This window comes from Cyclopterus lumpus, chromosome 24 (genome assembly GCF_009769545.1).
Source record: "Cyclopterus lumpus isolate fCycLum1 chromosome 24, fCycLum1.pri, whole genome shotgun sequence".
Lineage (NCBI taxonomy): Eukaryota > Metazoa > Chordata > Actinopteri > Perciformes > Cyclopteridae > Cyclopterus > Cyclopterus lumpus.
Genome location: NC_046989.1, coordinates 8,033,610 through 8,052,612, shown reverse-complemented (window position 1 = coordinate 8,052,612; position 19,003 = coordinate 8,033,610). Strand labels below are relative to the sequence as shown.

Sequence of the window (19,003 nt, the reverse complement as noted above, 5' to 3'; positions counted from 1 at the left end):
TAAAGACTAGAAACAGAGGAACAGCTAACCTGGCTCTGCCAAATGGTACAAATAATTTGCCTCTTCCATCAACCTTAAAGCTGACTAGATTACATGTTATTTCTCATTTGTTTAAAAAAAAACACACACAAAAAAACAACATGCAAATATGACAATTGTGGTTTGACTTGTGTTTTACTGCTTCATTGCATTGTTTTTAGGTGATGCGTTTGTGGCGGTTCTCCTCAACCTAACTAAGTGGTTTTCTTACTTAAACCTAACCTGTGTTTTATTGCGTAATCAGGAAAAAATAATAATAAACATGGAGCACAAAAGAAATTTCCAATTTAATATATTAGTTAGGAAGTTGTGATGAGCGACAAAAGAATGTTGTTTAACCGAGTGTTGCCTCCATGAATCAATAGATTAAAATGTTGTGACTATTCCACAAACTGCCGTGACACGGTGTTGTTAAAATAAAGACAATGTCTTCTAGTGGAGACTTCAGTCTCCTTAAATCGGTTGACAGGAAACATCTGTTAGCAACTCTGTTATTTGGTCAAATTGATGTATAGTGTGTCGTTTATGTGAAATGTAATTGAAAATACCTGATACTCTATATTAATATTTGATATTGTTTCCAAACAGGATATTAATCATGTGACACGTCAGCTGACTCCTAATACTCTCCACCCTGAATACACGAGCCGGCTAACGTCAGTTGTGTAACATCTGTCACAGATTCTGAAGTGGGGCTCTCAACCCTAGAAGGGAACAGCTCTCTCTCTCTCTCTCTCCTTCTCTCCTCTCATTCTCTCTCTCTCTCTCTCTCTCTCCTTCTCTCCTTCTCTCCCTCTCTCTGAGATGTTTCTCCTAATTGGTTACCTGCACAGAAATAGTCTCGCCATAAAGACACAGATAAAAACTGTCTGATGGAAGATCTTAGCTGCCCTTGTTTTCGCAGGTTTGGTTCATAGAAGTGAATTACAGCTCCCATAATTCCTATCAATTATCATTTGTGTGACATATCCTTTTTCAATGTTTAGGTCTTGCAGCTTCCTGCTGCCACGGTGTACTTGAGGTTATCAGCGGCTGTAGTCTAAGCTAGAAGTGTATGACGTCTGAGTAAAATGATTTCAAATCTCTCCAAGGCCTGCGCCGGGTCAGACCGCTGTGGTCGCAACCGTTCTAAAAGATATAAGCAAGATAGATTTTTAGGTTTTTTTTTTTTTTTACGTGCGCTGACATTGCAAAACAAAGCACTGGATAAAACGAGAAATGAGGTTGCTGCCACTCTGACTGTTTAAGTCTCCTATTGCAACAGCAGACACAAATGAGATGTGATAATACCTAAATACGCACTGAATATGGCACTATTAGGAATAAACAATAACACATATGCCATCACAAACATGAAGATTTATGTCCTGAAAATGTGCTTCACATTTTCTTTTGGGCCCTTCTTATTTCTTCTTGTCTTCCCATCATCTGCAACATACAGTTCCTCTTTGGGTCTGTGTGTGTGTGTGTGTGTGTGTGTGTGTGTGTGTGTGTGTGTGTGTGTGTGTCTCAGTATTATTAACACAAAAATACAGACAGTGTAATGCTATCAAGCTGTTAGTGTGCCCTGACAGGGACAGTACCGTAAAAATAATAATATCAGTGTCTGAAATGAGTACTGTTCAGATCTTATATGACGCTATTGTTTTGATGTGGACTTTGACTAATTTTTTTATAGCCCCGTCTGAGCCACATCTTGAAAACATTATACAGTAAAGAGTCAAAAGTTTAGAGCTCATCCTTGGCTTTTTGTAGTGCTTTAAATTTAGTGGAGCTGTGCTACTCTGTCTGCTTTAGCACGATTTCCTTTTTTATCTTTGAGCTTTTCGAAGCCACGTCTGCGTGTCCAGGAAGGAGAAGAACAACCTCACAATACACAACTGGAAGAAACATATTAAAATAAGGAAAGGGAGCAACATTTAAAAGAAGGTGGGCGTTGACATTTGGGAGGTGGACATGTTGCTTAGTCAAATGACAATTTGATGGTCCAAAAGGGGGACGATGATACCCAGAGCCCCGGGGTTCCTGCCAACAAAAACCCTGGTCCCAACCAAACAGTCCCCCACAATCCTTTGCTCCATGTAGGGTGGGGAGAGGAGGGGGTGGAAAGGGGTCGATAGGGAGTCTGAGCAGGACGGAGGAGGGACACACCGGCGCCATGGCGATCCCTAAGACAACTTATCTCCTCTCTCACAATGATAGCGCCTGTCAAAATAACTGCAAAGATACATAGCCAGCCAGGAACTGGTTAACTCCTGCCTTGTCCAATCAGAGGGCCTGCAGCGGGGGTCTCTATCTAAGAGGGCTCTCTGGGACCCAAGCTCCACAAACACACATTATCTCATTGTCTCAAACAGGTTCACTTCAAGTAAGCTTTGATGAAAGGAGTGGGAATTATCACTAGATTATATTTATATTTAATCATATTTGATATATATATAATTAGATTTTATATTTATACATACAAGTGTAAAATAAAGATGCTGTACCTTAATTCTCAGGTCTTGTAGTGGTTTAGCCAAAAACAAATATCTCCGGATATTTTGTTCACAGTTCCTCAAAAGCTCCTGTAGAAACTTCTCTCTCTCTCTAAGCCAATACTATTATATATACACACACATTATATATATATATATATATATATATATATATATATATATATATATATATATGTATATATATATGTATATATATATATATATATATATATATATATATAATTAGTGTTGGCCTATGTGCAAACTGAAGACATTATACAACACAAACGTTCAAGACTCCCTCACCTCAGTCTTCAGTATGAAATGCTTATTCTCTCATTACTCTTAACACAACACAGACACTTTTGAATGTTGTTGTTCTCTTTCTTCTTTTTAACTTGTTGTATGTTACAGGGTTATTAATATACAATATAGTTTATGTAAATTACGTACTTGTTGTACTTAATACAACATGACTTCTTTCCCATATTGCGACCCCTGTTTCTAGGAGCATTTGTGGTGAACTGTCGCCACCACGCGGTGAAAGGAGAAGTCGGTCAGGTCGTGACAAAGTCAAGATCTCCTCCTTTCAGTTGGGACCGTTCAATGAGTCAGAAGCGAATGGTTACTAAATATGAACCTAACTTACCTCGGGTCATGTATTGCACTGTAAGTATGGATGGCGTCGTGTAATGCACAGATCGCTAACCATATCAATTAAAACTGCTTGACTTAGCTGATTGACATACAACTATCTGTGTGTGGCAACGGAGTGCAAAAGTATCGATTAAGCGGATTAATATTTAACCGATCCGATGTTGGGTCAGTTTAGCGCCGCTTACTGCAGCAGCGAAAAGATCTTGCTTCGCTAGCAGGAAAAAGTAGTTCCCTGACCGGGAATCGAACCCGGGCCGCGGCGGTGAGAGCGCCGAATCCTAACCACTAGACCACCAGGGACTGATAGCGCCGCCACTTATTCCGAGCTTTTCTCAGCCTACAGTGTGCTATTGCATATTTCTAATGGGTTGTCTACAGCTGGCAGTATATTGTGGACCAACAATTAACTCTTCAACTAACTTCGACTGGTAATTAGCTTTATCTAACGTTAATTAGCTTTCATACGGTCCAAAGTAAAGACGCGCTCGTGAGCTCATGTTTTTACATTACCCATGACACCAGAGGGCGTCGTGAAGGAGCTTCATTTTGATACAACGTTAGCCGTTGGAGGATGCGCGCGAGGTAAGTGGAACAACGTTAGCCACCTAACTACTTTAGATATAGCGTTTGAATGCGTCGTTGTGCTTCAGCGCCGCTGGTCCAGACTGCACGAGCAGGAAGAAGATGACGTCATACCTTAGTTTAAGACAGCGGAGGACGTTTGGACCGAACAAAACAGGCTCGCCGTCTCCTCCAGGTTGCTATTGTCCTGTAAACAAAGTGGCTCGCTAGTTAGCAGCTGCTGTGTGCGTCCTGGACCTTGTTCTCGATGTCCGTGTTTGTTTAGTGCTCGCGCGCTCCGACAACAAACTCTAACGTGAGCTTTCATGCTATCTGTGCTCCGTTACTGCTGCACCTCAGAAAGAGGGTCCGAGTCAGGGGTTCATTAAGCAAGTTGCTACAGACTGGCGGATGACGCTCGTGACGTTGCTTCAAGTGTAGCTGTTTTCCTCCTGAGGTTATCGGGCCATTTACCTGTTTATATGACCTTTTAGGGCCACGCGTGGATTAACTGCATTGGCCTGATGTCTGCTCCTAAATGTGCGCGTCGCATGGCTTGTTTTGTTTGGCGTTAATCCCGCTGCAGCTAGCTGGAGGTCTGCGTTGTTTACGTCAACGGGATTTTGCACCAAAAAAAGAGCTTGGTCAAGGAGCTTGGTTGGATAATAATACGCAGCTTACTGTGGCAACATTAACTGGCAGCAGATTGTGTGTGTGTGTGTGTGTGTGTTTGTGTGTTTGCTCATTCCTGTTGGTCAGCCATTGTCTGCTGGGTAGCCTGACACGCTTTATTTATACGATGCTTTCATCGCCCGCTCCCCGTTTAGGCTGATTGGCCTTCACCATCATTTATTGGGCTTTTTGCAATGAATTGAATGTTGTTGAGTGAGGAGGAGGAGCAGGAGGAAGAGGAGGAAGAGGAGGAGGAGGAGGAGGGCGGGCCTGCTAATTTCCCTTCGCTTATTTCCTCCACAGGACAAGAAAGAAGCGTGAGAGGTGATCTTCCCCAAGTCCGCTGGCTTGGACACGCTGCGTGGGTGTGTGAGGGTGGATGTGTGTGTTGATGCGCTCGACTGCCTGCAGCTTTAGGACCCTGGCCTGATGGAGAAGAGAGACCGGAAGCCGGGATATTTTGCCAGGTAAGCGTCTATTTGTGTGTGCCTGTTTGTTTGTTTGTTTCTTTTGGCTTTGTGTCATTTTAATTTAGTCCGAATTATTGTTCATGCAGCAGAAGTATTGTTAAGTGGCGACATTCAGCATGTTTCTTGTCCTTGTGACATTGCTTTCATCTTAAGGTGGTACATTGAATTTTCCATTAGCTAATAAATTAGCCTTAATAAGTTACTTTTTTTCTCTTTAAGATTCCATCTATTTTGTTTAAGAATCGAACATTTCTCTCAGATGGATTTACATATGTATACAACATCTATCCTTTGACCCTTCGATTAGATTTAAAAAAAATATATGAAATACTAATAGGAGAAAGAATGTTGGAGAAACCGAATGACCATGTTTCTACATTACATTACATGTAATTTAGCTGAGAGCTTTTATCCAAAGCGACTTACAATAAGTGCATTCAACCATGAGTCCAAACTCAGAACAACAAGAATCAAGCAAGTACAATTTCTTCAATAAAGTTAAACTACTCAGTAAGATACATTTAAGTGCTACCAAAGTGCTACTACGGCGCTACCTTCCCTATTCAAGGTATAGTCGAAAAAGATGTGTTTTTAGTTTGGTTACAAAAGTGCACAGCAAGTCTTTTTTTACATGATAATGTGTAACTCTTCTTAGAGCGTTGCTTGTTGGAAGTGACATTGTATCGTTTGTGTACTTTTACAATCTGCTGTAAAGGTGAATACATTTTTTTCTTCTAATTCTCCCCTTTTTTAAATCATGCATTGGCGCGGTGAAGTTACCTGTGTCCTAGCAGCCCCCGGCTGACAGCCTCATGTAATACGAGTCATGTATCAGAGCTTCTTGACCCGCAGGGATGACGTTGACTGAAAAATTGGGTTTTGGCAGCATTGTGGAACCTGATAGCAGGAAGTGGGTGGGAATAGGGTCGTCACAGCTGGGTGCATAGAATGACAAGGAATCGGTGGGTTATGAACAAAGATCATCTCTTTGTGACTCCTACACGGATGAGACGGAACAGAACAGTAGCGGTCCACTAATTAATAACTGCTGCCAGATGTTTAGTTTTAGAGAGCTGAGTGAATAATGTAAATGGTGTTTAATTACTGTACGATAATATAGCGTGAATGTGTCTAAATATCCTTAAAATACACTTAAGAATATAGTTCATCCCTCCTGCCGGTTCTACTAGCGTGAGAGACAAAGACAGAAGTTGTTTGTCTTGCTTTAAGCCTAAAATTGACAAACGGTTGCTCATAAATCAAATATAGGCCAAAGTCAACCTAAAAATTAATAAACAAGTTGATTGATGGATAAGCAGAAGTGGTCTGGTGAGTGTGCTGTCAATATCAGAGTTGATAAATGGTGTGAGGTAATGCAGTGTAGCCTAATGGCCTTCATTCTTTCTGATTATGTCTCAGGTTACTTGTTCAGGCGATGCTGACAGCCTGCTACAAACCTGCAATTCGTCTTGTGTTTTATTGATTTGATTGGCTAATGTAGGAAATGTAACATTAATAGTTTTTTGGACTGGCGTCTCATCTCAGTCGCTCTCTAAGCATTTGACAATTTGTGCACGAGGTCTTTGAGGCGATGAGCGTAGGCCATGGCCGGTGGGGTTTCCCTGCAAAAGGCTGTGTGTTGTTCCTGCAGCAGGGAGCAGCCAAACACCAGTGGACCTGGTGAGAGATGAACAAGTGAGACTCGTGCTGACCTCCACGGCCGTAACAGACCAGGAGCCAGAAGAGACAGAGAGAGAAAACACGTCAGGAAGGAACCCGCAGCTTATCTGTGAACACAGCGACTGCTGGAGCACGGCGCTCTGCTGCTCGTTGCACCGAATGCTGCCCCGCTTCCTGACCGATGGCAGGAAAGGTCACTGTGGAGCACACGCATGCCAATAACAAGCTCGAACCTGTCATAACATTGTTCATGTTGTCATTGTTTTAACAAAAGTTAAACCCTTTTTCACACTGAACCATATAAACAAAATATATATACTCACTGTTCAAAAGCAACTGATATATTCAAATCTTAATCATGGAGGAATACAAAATAAATGCTACCTTTTTTTTTATTTGTTTACTTAGGATTCAAAGGGACTGTAAATACAGTAAGTAAATAATCCGATCAGGTATACAAAACGCTGTGCACAAACACGAGTGACTCTGCAGGAGCTACATGTGGGACACTTTAAATGTCGTGGGCAACGGTTCTCTTGTCTAATGAGACCACAGTCATGCTTTGCGGTCGTCGTTCTAAACTTTATTTTTGGATTAATCCAAACACTGCACATCAGGGGTACGGTGAAAGTCCCCTCGTGAAGTAGCGCGGTGGCTCTGCGGTTTTGGGATGCCTCGTTGCAAGAAGGTTGTCGGGGAAATGAGACCTGAATCTCTTTTCTATCAAAAATAGCAGCTTGCATCATGTCAAAGTAAAACAGGAATTTTCCTAAAAACAACAAAAATATTGCAGTGTTGTTTATTGTCTATTGGGTTTTTTTGGACTTCACACTAGTTGTTGCCATGGCAGGAACTGCTCTTCCTTGGATCCATGCTCAAATAAAATACACATGGTTAACAATGTTTGTACTTTAAAAAAAAAAAAAGATGTTACTCATACAACCATAAAGTTACAACATCAACATTGCATCTCAAAACTGTACATATACAAAACTATGGCCATTTGAATGACAGACAGGTGAAACCAAAACAACATTAGTTGGCTAAAATCAGGGAAACATTCATATTACAAAAACGAAAATATTCTCGCTCCAATATGTGCCTTTTGGTGTAATTTAGATCCGTAATTGTTTATGTTGTGTGCATTGCTTTGTGTTTGTCTCGTTCTTCACTTTCTCTGTCATTATGTTGGTAATGGATTCACTGCTTACGAACGTGAAGGTCAGAGACAGAGAAACGTCTTGAGATGAAGGCTTGAGAGACGCACTAATTGAAAGCAGGCTGTGCCGTTGAGGCTGTGCGTGCAGATTCTTGAGTTCATCACTCCCAGATGTGTGCTGCTCGGTTACAGTGGGCGACCAGAGGCTCTGGCAGAGGCCTGAACTGTGTCCATCCGCCGCCTTATCGACCTGTTGCCTTTCCGTTAATCCACGGGAACACTTAAAAACACTTCTCCTTATGTTTTTCTTAGGGACAGGGCAGCACTGTCCCTATCGCTCAACGATTATGATAAATCAATGTGGTCTTATCTTTTCTTAACACGCGCGTATCAACATTTCAGGTTTCTTTGGGGCTCATCGGGCGAGCACTATCCTTAAGTGCACCACTAACCCCTGGTTCATCGGCACTGCAGTTCCCCCTTAATGAACGTCAGCAGGGCCTGCAGATGCCATTACATCATTGCCTCAACTATCAATGATTTAATAGGGGTAAAGGTACAGTCTGACGCAGCAAAGCAAAGAGAGAGAGAAAAGTTAAAGCTCAATCCAATAACGTTGAGCACAATGGCAGCACCTGGACAGCAGCTCTTAACTCGCAACCAACAAGTTGTTATTTAATTATGAGACGGTCATCAACTACATCTTCAAAATGGTTCAATTGTATGACAAACATGCAAAAGGCCCCACCACCTTTTACTACGTCGTTTATCTGTAATTTGTCATTGTTTCGTGTCATTTTGTGTCCCTTTGTGAACATTTTGAGTCTCTTTACAATTGTTGTGGTCTTTCTGTATGTTTTTTTTGTTTGTCTAGTTATTTTTTCCCCTTTTTTTATTTTTGAATAATTGTTTCTTAATTCTACTTGCATGTAATATATATGACCGTCTCTCCTCTGGCGTCCCTTCAGGCTGAAGAGGCGGAGACAGCTCAAGCAGAGCCAATCGGAAAAGATTGTGACTGAGCAGAACCCGGCTGTCATTACCTGTCCAGACATCCCAAATGACCAGGACCCCAACAAGAAGATGGACCTGCAGAGAATACCAGCAATGCCACACGCGGCCTCGGGTAAGACCTGCAAGAAACCCCTCGAGGATCGGGCCACACATTATTTGTTGAAACACCGTGGAACAGGAAGTTCCACGGTGTACGATATGATCAGGACTACAGAAGACGATCACTGGGAATTATTATTTACCCATAAATATTCTAGTCATAATCCAATATTAAGGCAATTACAATCAAGCTTGGTGTAATTGCTCCATTAGGAGCGGGTTTAGTAACTAGTCAGAAGTAAATCTTATGCAGGGCAAACTAAATATCTATAACAGCTACAGAGGTATTCAGGCTTTTGTTTCTTAGCAAAGTGTTTTTTTTGTTTTATTTGCGTTGCTCTCTGTAAATTCCCATGTCAACTGGTGGTGTCACTGTCGATGTTTATTCCTGCTCTTTTATTCACCTCCTCTGTGTTGGGAACAAACTCAGCAGTCTTAAACAGGAAGTTGCATAACCTTTTTTACTCTTTACAGTTGCCGCTGTATTCACAAAGAGTCCTGAGAGTTGGTGCTAAATCACAATCAAGACGCCGTGAAGCCCTTGATTTGTGCTTTTGTTCTCACTCCTAAATGTGAAAGGAAAATCTTTTTTTTTTTTAATAGGTTTTTGAGAATTTTGTCAAACAAATTTAGAATATTGCCTAAAATAGACCAATCATAACAATTTGATATCAACTATTTTATATCCATAAACTAATAACTTCATTGACAAATGACTAAAATAACTTATTAGTAATGGATCAATGAGCAATAAGTAAGCTAGTCTATTTCTACCTTCATACTTTCACAACAATAAACCTAAACTAGCCTGCATTCAGTGAATGCTAAATGATACATCATGCTGTCATGTGTTTCTGGGTTTGTCTGACGCATAAATCATCCCCAACTCCTTCATATTGACTAATAATTGACTATAATCATGTGTGCGGTGGCTCAGCCAGCTGTATAAACTCTGCAGTATCTGTTTTAATAAGAACTCATGCAGCCCATCCAATCAATTCCGTTTCCCTGCAGTGCAACAGACAAACCAAACGTAACTCTTTTATGTTGTATGCGCTTTCAGCTGCACGTCCATAGCCTGCAATGCCTCCTGGTATATTACCAGTCCCGGTGTAAATGAATAAGCAGCAGTGTTCATGGAGGTGGCAGCGGTCGGGTCTCTAACGCTCGGTCCAGCACGGAGCAGCTAGAGTCTGGCTGTCTAATGCTTAGTCATGCCCTTTTTCCTTGGAGGAGGCAGCAGTGTAATTTAGCATTCAGGGAGTGGTACGCTAAAAGCTTCTGTGTTCTTGGCAAGAAGAAAATGCTGACTGTGGACGTTGTCTACTACAAGGGTCAGATTGTGTGTGTGTGTGTGTCTGTGTGTGTTTATGATAACTGCTGCAGCATGTGTGGGGCAGTGTTTTAAGGCTGGATAATGATAGGGACAAAAAAATCACTGGTACTGACTCAAAAGGCAATTAAGCAAAGAAATATATATTTTCTTTTACTGCCCTCAATGGAGAGCGTTTTTAATGTTTGTTTTTTTTAGAAATGTAAGTATATCTGTTTGCGACCTAGAAAGTGCGAGCTGGACCAATGAACTATATTTTTTTTTAATGAGATTGTTCTGTTTGTTGTCCTCAGTCTGCAACATCGTTCTTTCATTTCCTGTTTCCCTTCTAGACGATGGCTGTAAAAGTAACATTCAGGCAAAGAGGGAGAAGAAGAGACCACCGGGAACAACGGAGTTCATTGTGAGTGAAACTACAGTGAGAATACATTTGATAAAGCATACTGACTTATTCGCAGAACGGTTGTAGTGTTTTTTTTTTTTTTTTAAATTGCGTTCCTCTCTTGCGACAGGTGGGACCTGATGACTCCCTCAGCAGCATCGCACTCAAGTTCAACGTCACCCCGAACAAACTGGTCCAGCTGAACAAGCTCTTCTCTCACAGCGTCTACCCCGGTCAGGTGAGAAGCTCGGCGGTGACACGGACCGCCGCGCGATTATTCCTCCGGCTGTCTGACCGTGAGCTGTCCGTCATCATTGTTACAGAAGCTGTTCGTCCCCGATGTGAGCCGGTCAGAAGCTGACCTCCAGTCTCAGGGTTCCTCTGATCCCTCCTTCACAGATGGCCTATCGGAGAAAGCATCACATGTGAGTAAAGAGTACTTCACTGTGTTGCTGCATTTAGTGAGTGCAGCTCTCTAGTGGGGCAATATGGTACTACAAGTTCGTTATGATATGATGGCGCATCACCAATCAAAGCTTTGTAGGTGAGGAGAAGGAGTTTAAATGTGATTCTTGATTTTACAGGGAGCCAGTGCAGAGCAGCTAATACAGGAGTAATGTGATCTCTTTTCTTAGTTTTTGTGAGTACACGAGCTGCAGCATTCTGGATCAACTGGAGGGATTTAAGAGACTTATTAGGGCAGCCTGATAATAAGGAGTTGCAGTAATCTAGTCTGGAAGTAACAAACGCGTGAACCATCTTTTTGAGACAAGATGTGCCTGATTTTTTTAAAATGTTACGTAGATGAAAAAATGCAATCCTCGAGATTTGCTTCACATGGGAGTTAAAGGACAAGTCCCGGTCAAAGATAACGCTGAGATTCTATACAGTGGTGTTGGATGCCAGGGCAATGCCATCTACAGAAACCACATCACCAGATAATTGATCTCTGAGGTGTTCAGGGCCCAGTAAAATAACTTCAGGTTTGTCTGAGTTTAACATCAGGAAGTTGCAGGTCATCCATGTTTTTATTGAGCTGGTTGGTCTCCTCTGGTTTGATCGATAGATATAATTGAGTATCATCTGCATAAGAATGAAAGTTTATGGAGTGTTTCCTGATAATATTGCCCAAAGGAAGCATATATAAGGTAAATAAAATTGGTCCAAGCACAGAACCTTGTGGAACTCCGTGATTAACGCTGGTGGTCATTGAGGCTTCATCGTTTACAAATACAAATTGAGATCGATCTGATAAATAGGATTTAAACTCAAATTAGTGCGGTACCTGAAATTCCAATCGACTGATCCAGTCTCTGTAATAGGATGTCATGATCAATCAACAGAAGAGCATCAAATGCTGGATGATTAAATGACCAAGTAAAAAAAAAAAGCTTTTGACTTCCTTCAGGGCGGCGTGTCAAACTGCACGTTAACAAAGTCCCTCCGGCGTGAGCTCTCCCCAAACTCAGAGGACGAGAGCCCAGCAACGGTTAAATTCATCAAGATGAGCTGCAAATATTTCACTGACGGCGTGGTAAGAAGCCTGGAGACATTTAACTTCTTAAATTACTCCGATAATGTTTTGGTTAAATAATATCAAAATGTAAGACGAATCTCATCTCAAATTGCAGGGAGTGGTGGGAGGCGTGCTGATCGTGACCCCCAACAACATCATGTTTGACCCCCACAAGTCCGACCCCCTGGTGATCGAGCACGGCTGCGAGGAGTACGGCCTGATCTGCCCCATGGAGGAGGTCGTCTCCGTGGCGCTGTACGACGACGTGTCGCGCATGAAGCTCAAAGATGCTCTGCCATCGTAAGAGCTCCGAAACCGTCTCGCTTTCTCTCATTTCCTTCTTTTGTAGCGGTTCCTCTTCCATTCCTCGGCTCTGATTCCTCCTTTCTTGTTCCTCTTTCCAGTTTCTATTTCTCTCAAGAATGAAACCGTACAAAGCCCTTTCGATTCACAGGACTTTTCACATTTAACTCTTTTTTTTTTATGACGTATGTTTGTTTTCTAGTGGATCTTGTCTAGTTGTTTTGTAATTTTCCCATTTTTAATATTTTGGATTGGTTCTTCATCAATAGTTTTATTTTCAGTTTTTACATCACATGTGTTATTTATGTTTTGTGTCATTTTCTGGTCATTTATCATTTCTGTTTTGGACTTCTTTTTTTTCCTTCTCCTTTTCATTTTCATCCTGGTTTGCGGTGCGGTTTGTGTGATGCCCCGTGACCCCACAGAGACCTACCCCAGGATTTATGTCCTGTGTACAGGCCCGGCGAGTGGGAGCAACTGCCATCACAGCGCGATCTGAACCCCTTCAGCCGCTATGAAGCTCTTGGTCCAAAGCGACCAATCGTGTTGGATGACATCGACTCCACCCTCTCAGAAACTGGTAACGTCATGTGTTATCTCGACTGTAGTCGGCTCCGAGTTGTTCCTCTTCTTAATCTTACAATAAATCAAATCACTCCATGTTTTTGTTTTTCCTTTTTTTTCTTCTTTTTTTTTTTCATGAATGAAAGTAGTTTGTGAATTTTGAATTTCAGCTGAGTGACCAAATATTGATGTATCGTCAACTCTCGAGCATCAAATTGTTCCTATTTTTTCTGTTTTCGAGGATTATTCTTCAACGAGCCCAAACATCACTGTTTCCAGCTTCTCAGATGTGAATATTTTTGGAGAAACCAATTATTTAATTAATCAAAAGGGAAATGTGCAGGTTGATGATAAATGTCTCTGCTAAATGTTTTGATGTTCAACAAAGAACCGTTTTATTTTCATTACACCAGAGAGCGAGCAGGCGGAGAAGTCCCCGTCAGACGAAGGATTCACAGATTTGGAGCCAACTGTCAACGGGAGCACTGAAGAGGCCGAGGGGACGACCACCAAAACACCCGGCATCGTCCGCAGGGACCAACTGGAACGAGGACCAGAACCAGGCCGGGACAAGTCGACTCTTAGTCAAACTAAAGGTCATCTTGATGAGGAAGAGGACGAGGGTGTCGCTCAGAACAGCTCCGTTGAGGACGGCGAGATGATACAGTCCTCGTGTGATGGACCTACAAAGCAAGAGGAAACCAAAGATATAAAACCTAAAGGAGCCGGCGGGCTGCTAAATGGTGCACATGAAGAAATGATCGGCGCACCAGTCGACCAAAACAGGAAATTGAATCTCAAGGAGGCTTCTGGGATTCGTGGGGACTCGAATCCGGAGAAACAAAGCCCAGACAGACCAGCAGGTGGTGCTGAACTCAGTGAGGAGGAGAGACGGAAGAAAAGCTACAAGGCAGAAGTGAAGTCATGGCTGCTGGAGAGGATGCAGGCTCCAATAGAAGGTAGGAATTATAAACTGAAAATCAAACCCATGGATTCAGTGACACAATTATTGTAGCTATTGGGCATTTTACATGGTAAAAATCAGAAATGTACTCTGCAAAAGTGTCCTCAGATTTTCACTGAGGATTTCATAAAGCCCCCATGTGTACGACATGAACATTTCAGAGCTAAAAGGAGCTAAAATGCATTTAAGGAGTGTAGCGTTCAACTAATCAAACTCTCTTTCTCTATTTTCAAATGTTCCTTCTCTCGATAGACATGCTTTTCTCATCAGAGGAGAAGAGTACAATCCCACCTATGTTCCTGTGCTTCAAAGTGGGAAAGCCAATGAGGAAGTCCTTTGCCACCGGGAGGACCTCTAGTCCCGCCCACTCATTTGGGAGCCGGGACAAACAGCCAGAGTACTGGTTTGCTGTGCCACAAGAAAGGTGAGACGATGATGGACGATGGATTCTCTTGATTTTCTTGATTTACAATGTGTGTAAGCTAGCTATGTGCTTTTGATCAACCCTGTGTGTGTGTGTGTGTCAGGGTGGACCACCTCTATGGGTTTTTCGTCCAGTGGTCTCCAGATGTGTACGGGAAGGAGGCTCGAGAACAGGGCTTTGTTGTGGTGGAGAAGGATGAGCTGGACATGATTGACAACTTCTTCAGTGACCCTGCATCTTGCAGCTGGGAGGTGAGCTCAGCAGAAAAGGAGGCGGCACGCTCGCTCCCCTCGATTTACATCTTAGAATAAACACTAACACTGTATTCGCTGACATTTCTATGACCGTCATAAACAATAACGCCATGTTTTTTTAAAAACTTTCCTTGAGACTTTTTGACGTGTTTTTAAAATGAGCTTCATTGAGGACTGAATACCTGTTTTACACTTGTTTTGCTCCAAGATCATCACCATTGATGAGGCTAAGCGGAGGCAGAGTTTCAGCAGCTGTGACGGAGAATTGTCATTGGACGCGCTGCCCATGCTCAGAGACGCCAGTGATCTGCTGCAGGACGCGCACATCGAGAAGGTCATTTTTAACAATCAAATAAGTTGCTTGCCTCTGGCTGCCAACCACATGAACACTTCTGTTACTGACAAGAACACTTTGAGGGAGAAAGTGAAACGTGCTGATCGGTGGTACTCTGATGTGTTCGCCCTCCAGCTTGCCAGTCGCTTGCCAGCGCGTGTGCAGATTTACCCCTGGAGACTGGTCTACAGCACGGTGAGAGATGGGACCAGCCTGAAGACCCTGTACAGGAGCCTGGCAGACGTGGACAGTCCCGTGCTGCTGGTCATCAAGGACGTGGATAACCAGGTAGATGAATGTACTGTTTGTAAGTGACTGGCTGGTGATACTGGAGGGGAATGGCAGTCGTAAGGAAATGGATACTGGTCATCGGTAGAAGGTTTTTTTTCACGGGCTTGATAGTTCTTCTTACCACCAACATGACATGTCTGTCACGTCAAATGACACATTGGGATTTTAGGATCAGAGGTTTTTTTTTGTCTTTTAATCCTGAAACTGAATCCTGACTCTTGTCACAGATATTTGGGGCTTTCTCCACTCATCCCTTCAGAGTGAGCGAACACTGCTACGGCACAGGAGAGACGTTCCTCTACAGCTTCTGTCCTGAGATCAAGGTTTGCATCAAGTCAGTTTAGGAACCCAGTTTGGGTCCCTGTCCCTGTTCCACAAGTGGCGACATGTCTGCTCTCGATTTGTAGGTGTTCCGCTGGACGGGGGAGAATTCTTACTTTGTGAAGGGCAACACGGATTCTCTCCAGATGGGAGGAGGAGGGTAAGAACATCTACCAGCTACACTGCAAATTACTAGCTCGCATGTTGAACGTACACTCTAAACAAAGGTTTTGCCATTCGATAATGTCCACCTGTTTTCTACCTTTCTAACCCTCTGCCCTCCCTCCTCCACAGCGGTCAGCTGGGTCTGTGGCTGGACGCCGAGCTGCACCGAGGAACCACCACCAAATGTGCCACCTTCAACAACCAGCCTCTCTCCGTGCAGCAAGACTTCAACATCCACAGTGTGGAGGTGTGGACCTTTGAGTAGCCTCACCTGCTCCCAGCTCCTCCTGCATTCACTCCCAGCTTCAACCCCCCCCCAGGTCTATTACAAACCGCTTGGCGTTGAACCCAGCTATCCCACATTGACACTGAATGTTCTGTGAGAGAAGCGAGTGCGGTTGTTACGTTGACTGGAAAACGGAGCGGTCTTCTGTTGGCTTCTTTCAGGTGGGTTTGGTAGGCCGGCCCGTTCGGGTCCGGGTCCTCCTTCCGTCAAAGGTGGAAGAAGTGTGAGAAAATGTGGTTGCTCTCAGTTCATTAGATGCCTTAGATATCCGCCGCTGCCTCCAGCTTTCCCAGCATGCAGACTGCCATTAGCTTGTGAGGAAAGAGGGAAGAAGAATGCTGCTGATGTACGTGTTGAGGTTGTTCCAAAAAGATGTTTAAGTTTGTATGAAAGAACAAGGTATCCCATTAATGCATTTGGTTAATTAGTGCAGAAATAATGATGTAATTAGTATCTTTGGGAACATAAAGGGTGAAGTTGGGAATCTTTTTTTAATTTAATATTTACAATCCAATTAAAATTTAAATTTAAAGGAAGTGCAGTTTGTCAGGGAGATTATTTTTTTGGGGATCCTCCACCATTACATAAGCTTTCAGCGAGGGAAATCTTGTAATTGTTTACAATGGAGGTCCTGCACTTCCTCCGAGGGCCGTCTTGTGCTCTTATTTTTTAGTATTAGACGGCCTGAATGAGAACGTTCCATTGCATTTCCTCGCAACAACATTTTGTGTTTTTCTTTCCCCCGTATAATCTAAAACAAGTGGTAAAGCCAAGTTTGCAATGACCAAATATGTTGTATTCAAATTTCACAGTTGTTGTGAGCTCATTATATTTTATAAAATATTTTAGATTTATTTTTATTTTTACATTCTGTTTTTTTATAAAGAATGCTCAGTTTTTGTTTTTGTTTTTAAATGGTTGTACTTTTATAGAAATGTTGTGTTAAATGTTTCTGATTGGACCCAATAAGCACTATTGATGACTGTTTGTCAGTATTGAATTCATATCTCGCGTCGACTGATTTTGATCTCTTTTTATTTTCATCTGCGGTCGTTGTTGTTCAGAGAGCCGGTAGAGGTTTAACATGACATCCCTCTTTGCACTACAGGATTAATCGACAGTCAATGCTGCGTTGTGGCCCGATGTAATCGAGCATTGCTTCAATGTCGGATTGTTACTGATTTGTTATCGGATCACCACTCCAGGAGGGAAGCTTCCTGTCCAACCACATGCCTCTGCTTTAATCTAACGTGGGTGTAAAAGGGACGGTTTCTTTCTGCACTCTGGTATGCCACTAACTAAAAATTGAGATCTACTAACATGGAAATTAAATGTTCATTTATATCTTGTGTATCTGATACAGGCTTGTAGTGCATGAACATGCGATACTGCAAGACTGCATGTGTGACACCACTGTTATGATACCTGCCATACTATTCAGTAATACCAGTTATCGCTTCATGTGAAAATGAGCTGTTCTGTCTTGTGTTGTAACTGTGAATGCTCCCCGAGTATTATTTTTTGTGAATCCAAAACTGCTGTGATATCACCAATGATCTATTTATTGTGTTATTATAGCAAACACATTTAAACCTGAATAAATGTTAAACATATATGATAATGAATTGTGTTTGTCAAATTTGTATCTCCACATCTTCACTTTGTTGTTTTGCTCCTCTGTGTGATTTTAAAGTCCGGAATATATTCATGTAATTTATTTTTATTGAATATTACCAGTGACCCAATGCTGTCTTGCTGTTGCTACTACTGTAGGATAAGTGACGGAGGTCTGTAATGTACTGTGATCAAGTTACAGTAAGACACCCTGATGTAATAAATAATGAAGCTGATGCGCTGCAGTGAAGAATAACAAGGAGGTTTCACGCCACCTCTGTTTTCAGGCACTGCAGTTGAATTTGTGAGAACTGAAATGTATGTCCATATAAAATCTAATTGTACTTTTGACGGATTATGTCATCCACGGGCTAATGGTACGTTTATGTATCTTTACAGTACATATCTAAACTTGACTGTACCATGCTTGTACTACGGTAAATTTGGTAGGCTCAAGTCATTAAAAAAACAAAACACGTATAATAGTTTTTTCTCAATCTTGCTCCATAACTTAAACTGTAGAGCAAGAACTGCAAAGAGAACGAAAGGCGTGTATGGCAATCAGAATCAGCTTTATTGACCATGTATGCGAACGCATACAAGGAATTTGGCAGACCTTACTTCATTGTGAATGTTTAAGTATTTGCAAGGCAAGCAGTTATCGCCCTACAGGTCAGTCAGTGTACACGGCTATTGACTACTTACTGTCACAGTTAAGATCACAAACAAGAAGTTTACCATTTATTAAAAGGTAACTAAATGGATTACATGTTGTCCTCTATAATATAATTTTAAATATTGTTTATTTCTGTTTGAAAAGCCAGTAAAAGATTGTACTCTTATAGACAAGCTTATGGTCCCACTGGCTTTGATGCCCAACGTGAATGTGCCTATCTGTAAATACTGAAAGTGATTGATAGTGAGTCTAATGCTTGTGTGTGGGCTGACTTGCTGATACGGTCATGTTAAATAAATTATGTAATTTTCTAACCAGACTTCAATTTTCTTTCATTATATGTTGTCAAAATACTGATGTGGACATTAAAGGGTAATTTCGCCACAGATTAAGTGTAGTTGTGTTGAGCCGTGACCTTTGACTTCCATGTGCAGTACATATTAAAGTTGTAATGCTATTAGTTCCTTAATAAGTTAAGGACTTGAGCTTAAAGTGACTCAAAACGTCTTTAAGAGCGCTTCAAGTTAATGAGGCCGATGTTTGTGATGTTGTCATGAGGTGAAAATACACAATGTGGACAATAACGCATTAGAGTAAAGCAGAGCCATCCCATTAGGAATTCAACCAGCCAAGAACCCAGCGATGTCATACACTTGAGTTCAATAAGGCCACTTAAATCACGTGACGTATTTTGCCACATCGCCTGCACTAGATTCTGTGAGGCCTGTTGCCATGGGAGACCCTACCA

The 19,003-nt window shown here is 42.1% G+C and overlaps 1 protein-coding gene across 7 annotated transcripts; it reads left to right on the top strand.

The window, feature by feature from the left end:
* The first annotated feature begins 3,140 nt into the window (after positions 1-3,140).
* On the top strand, positions 3,141-17,586 carry LOC117727472 (nuclear receptor coactivator 7). Of its 7 annotated transcripts, XM_034527806.1 has the most exons (18): positions 3,501-3,755; positions 3,824-3,930; positions 4,710-4,873; positions 8,684-8,841; positions 10,494-10,564; positions 10,674-10,781; positions 10,867-10,968; positions 11,952-12,077; positions 12,175-12,359; positions 12,788-12,942; positions 13,340-13,885; positions 14,143-14,314; positions 14,418-14,565; positions 14,777-14,902; positions 15,038-15,190; positions 15,421-15,516; positions 15,601-15,674; positions 15,809-17,586. In XM_034527806.1, the coding sequence occupies exons 3-18, from the start codon at positions 4,836-4,838 to the stop codon at positions 15,942-15,944; spliced, it is 2,394 nt and encodes a 797-aa protein (XP_034383697.1). In that variant the 5' UTR covers positions 3,501-3,755; positions 3,824-3,930; positions 4,710-4,835; the 3' UTR covers positions 15,945-17,586. The 7 variants fall into 7 exon arrangements, with proteins under 7 accessions (XP_034383701.1, XP_034383703.1, XP_034383697.1 ...); XM_034527810.1 differs by lacking the exons at positions 3,501-3,755; positions 3,824-3,930 and adding an exon at positions 3,141-3,185; XM_034527812.1 differs by lacking the exon at positions 3,824-3,930 and having other exon boundaries at positions 3,500-3,755; positions 12,821-12,942.
* Positions 17,587-19,003: the final 1,417 nt, after the last annotated feature.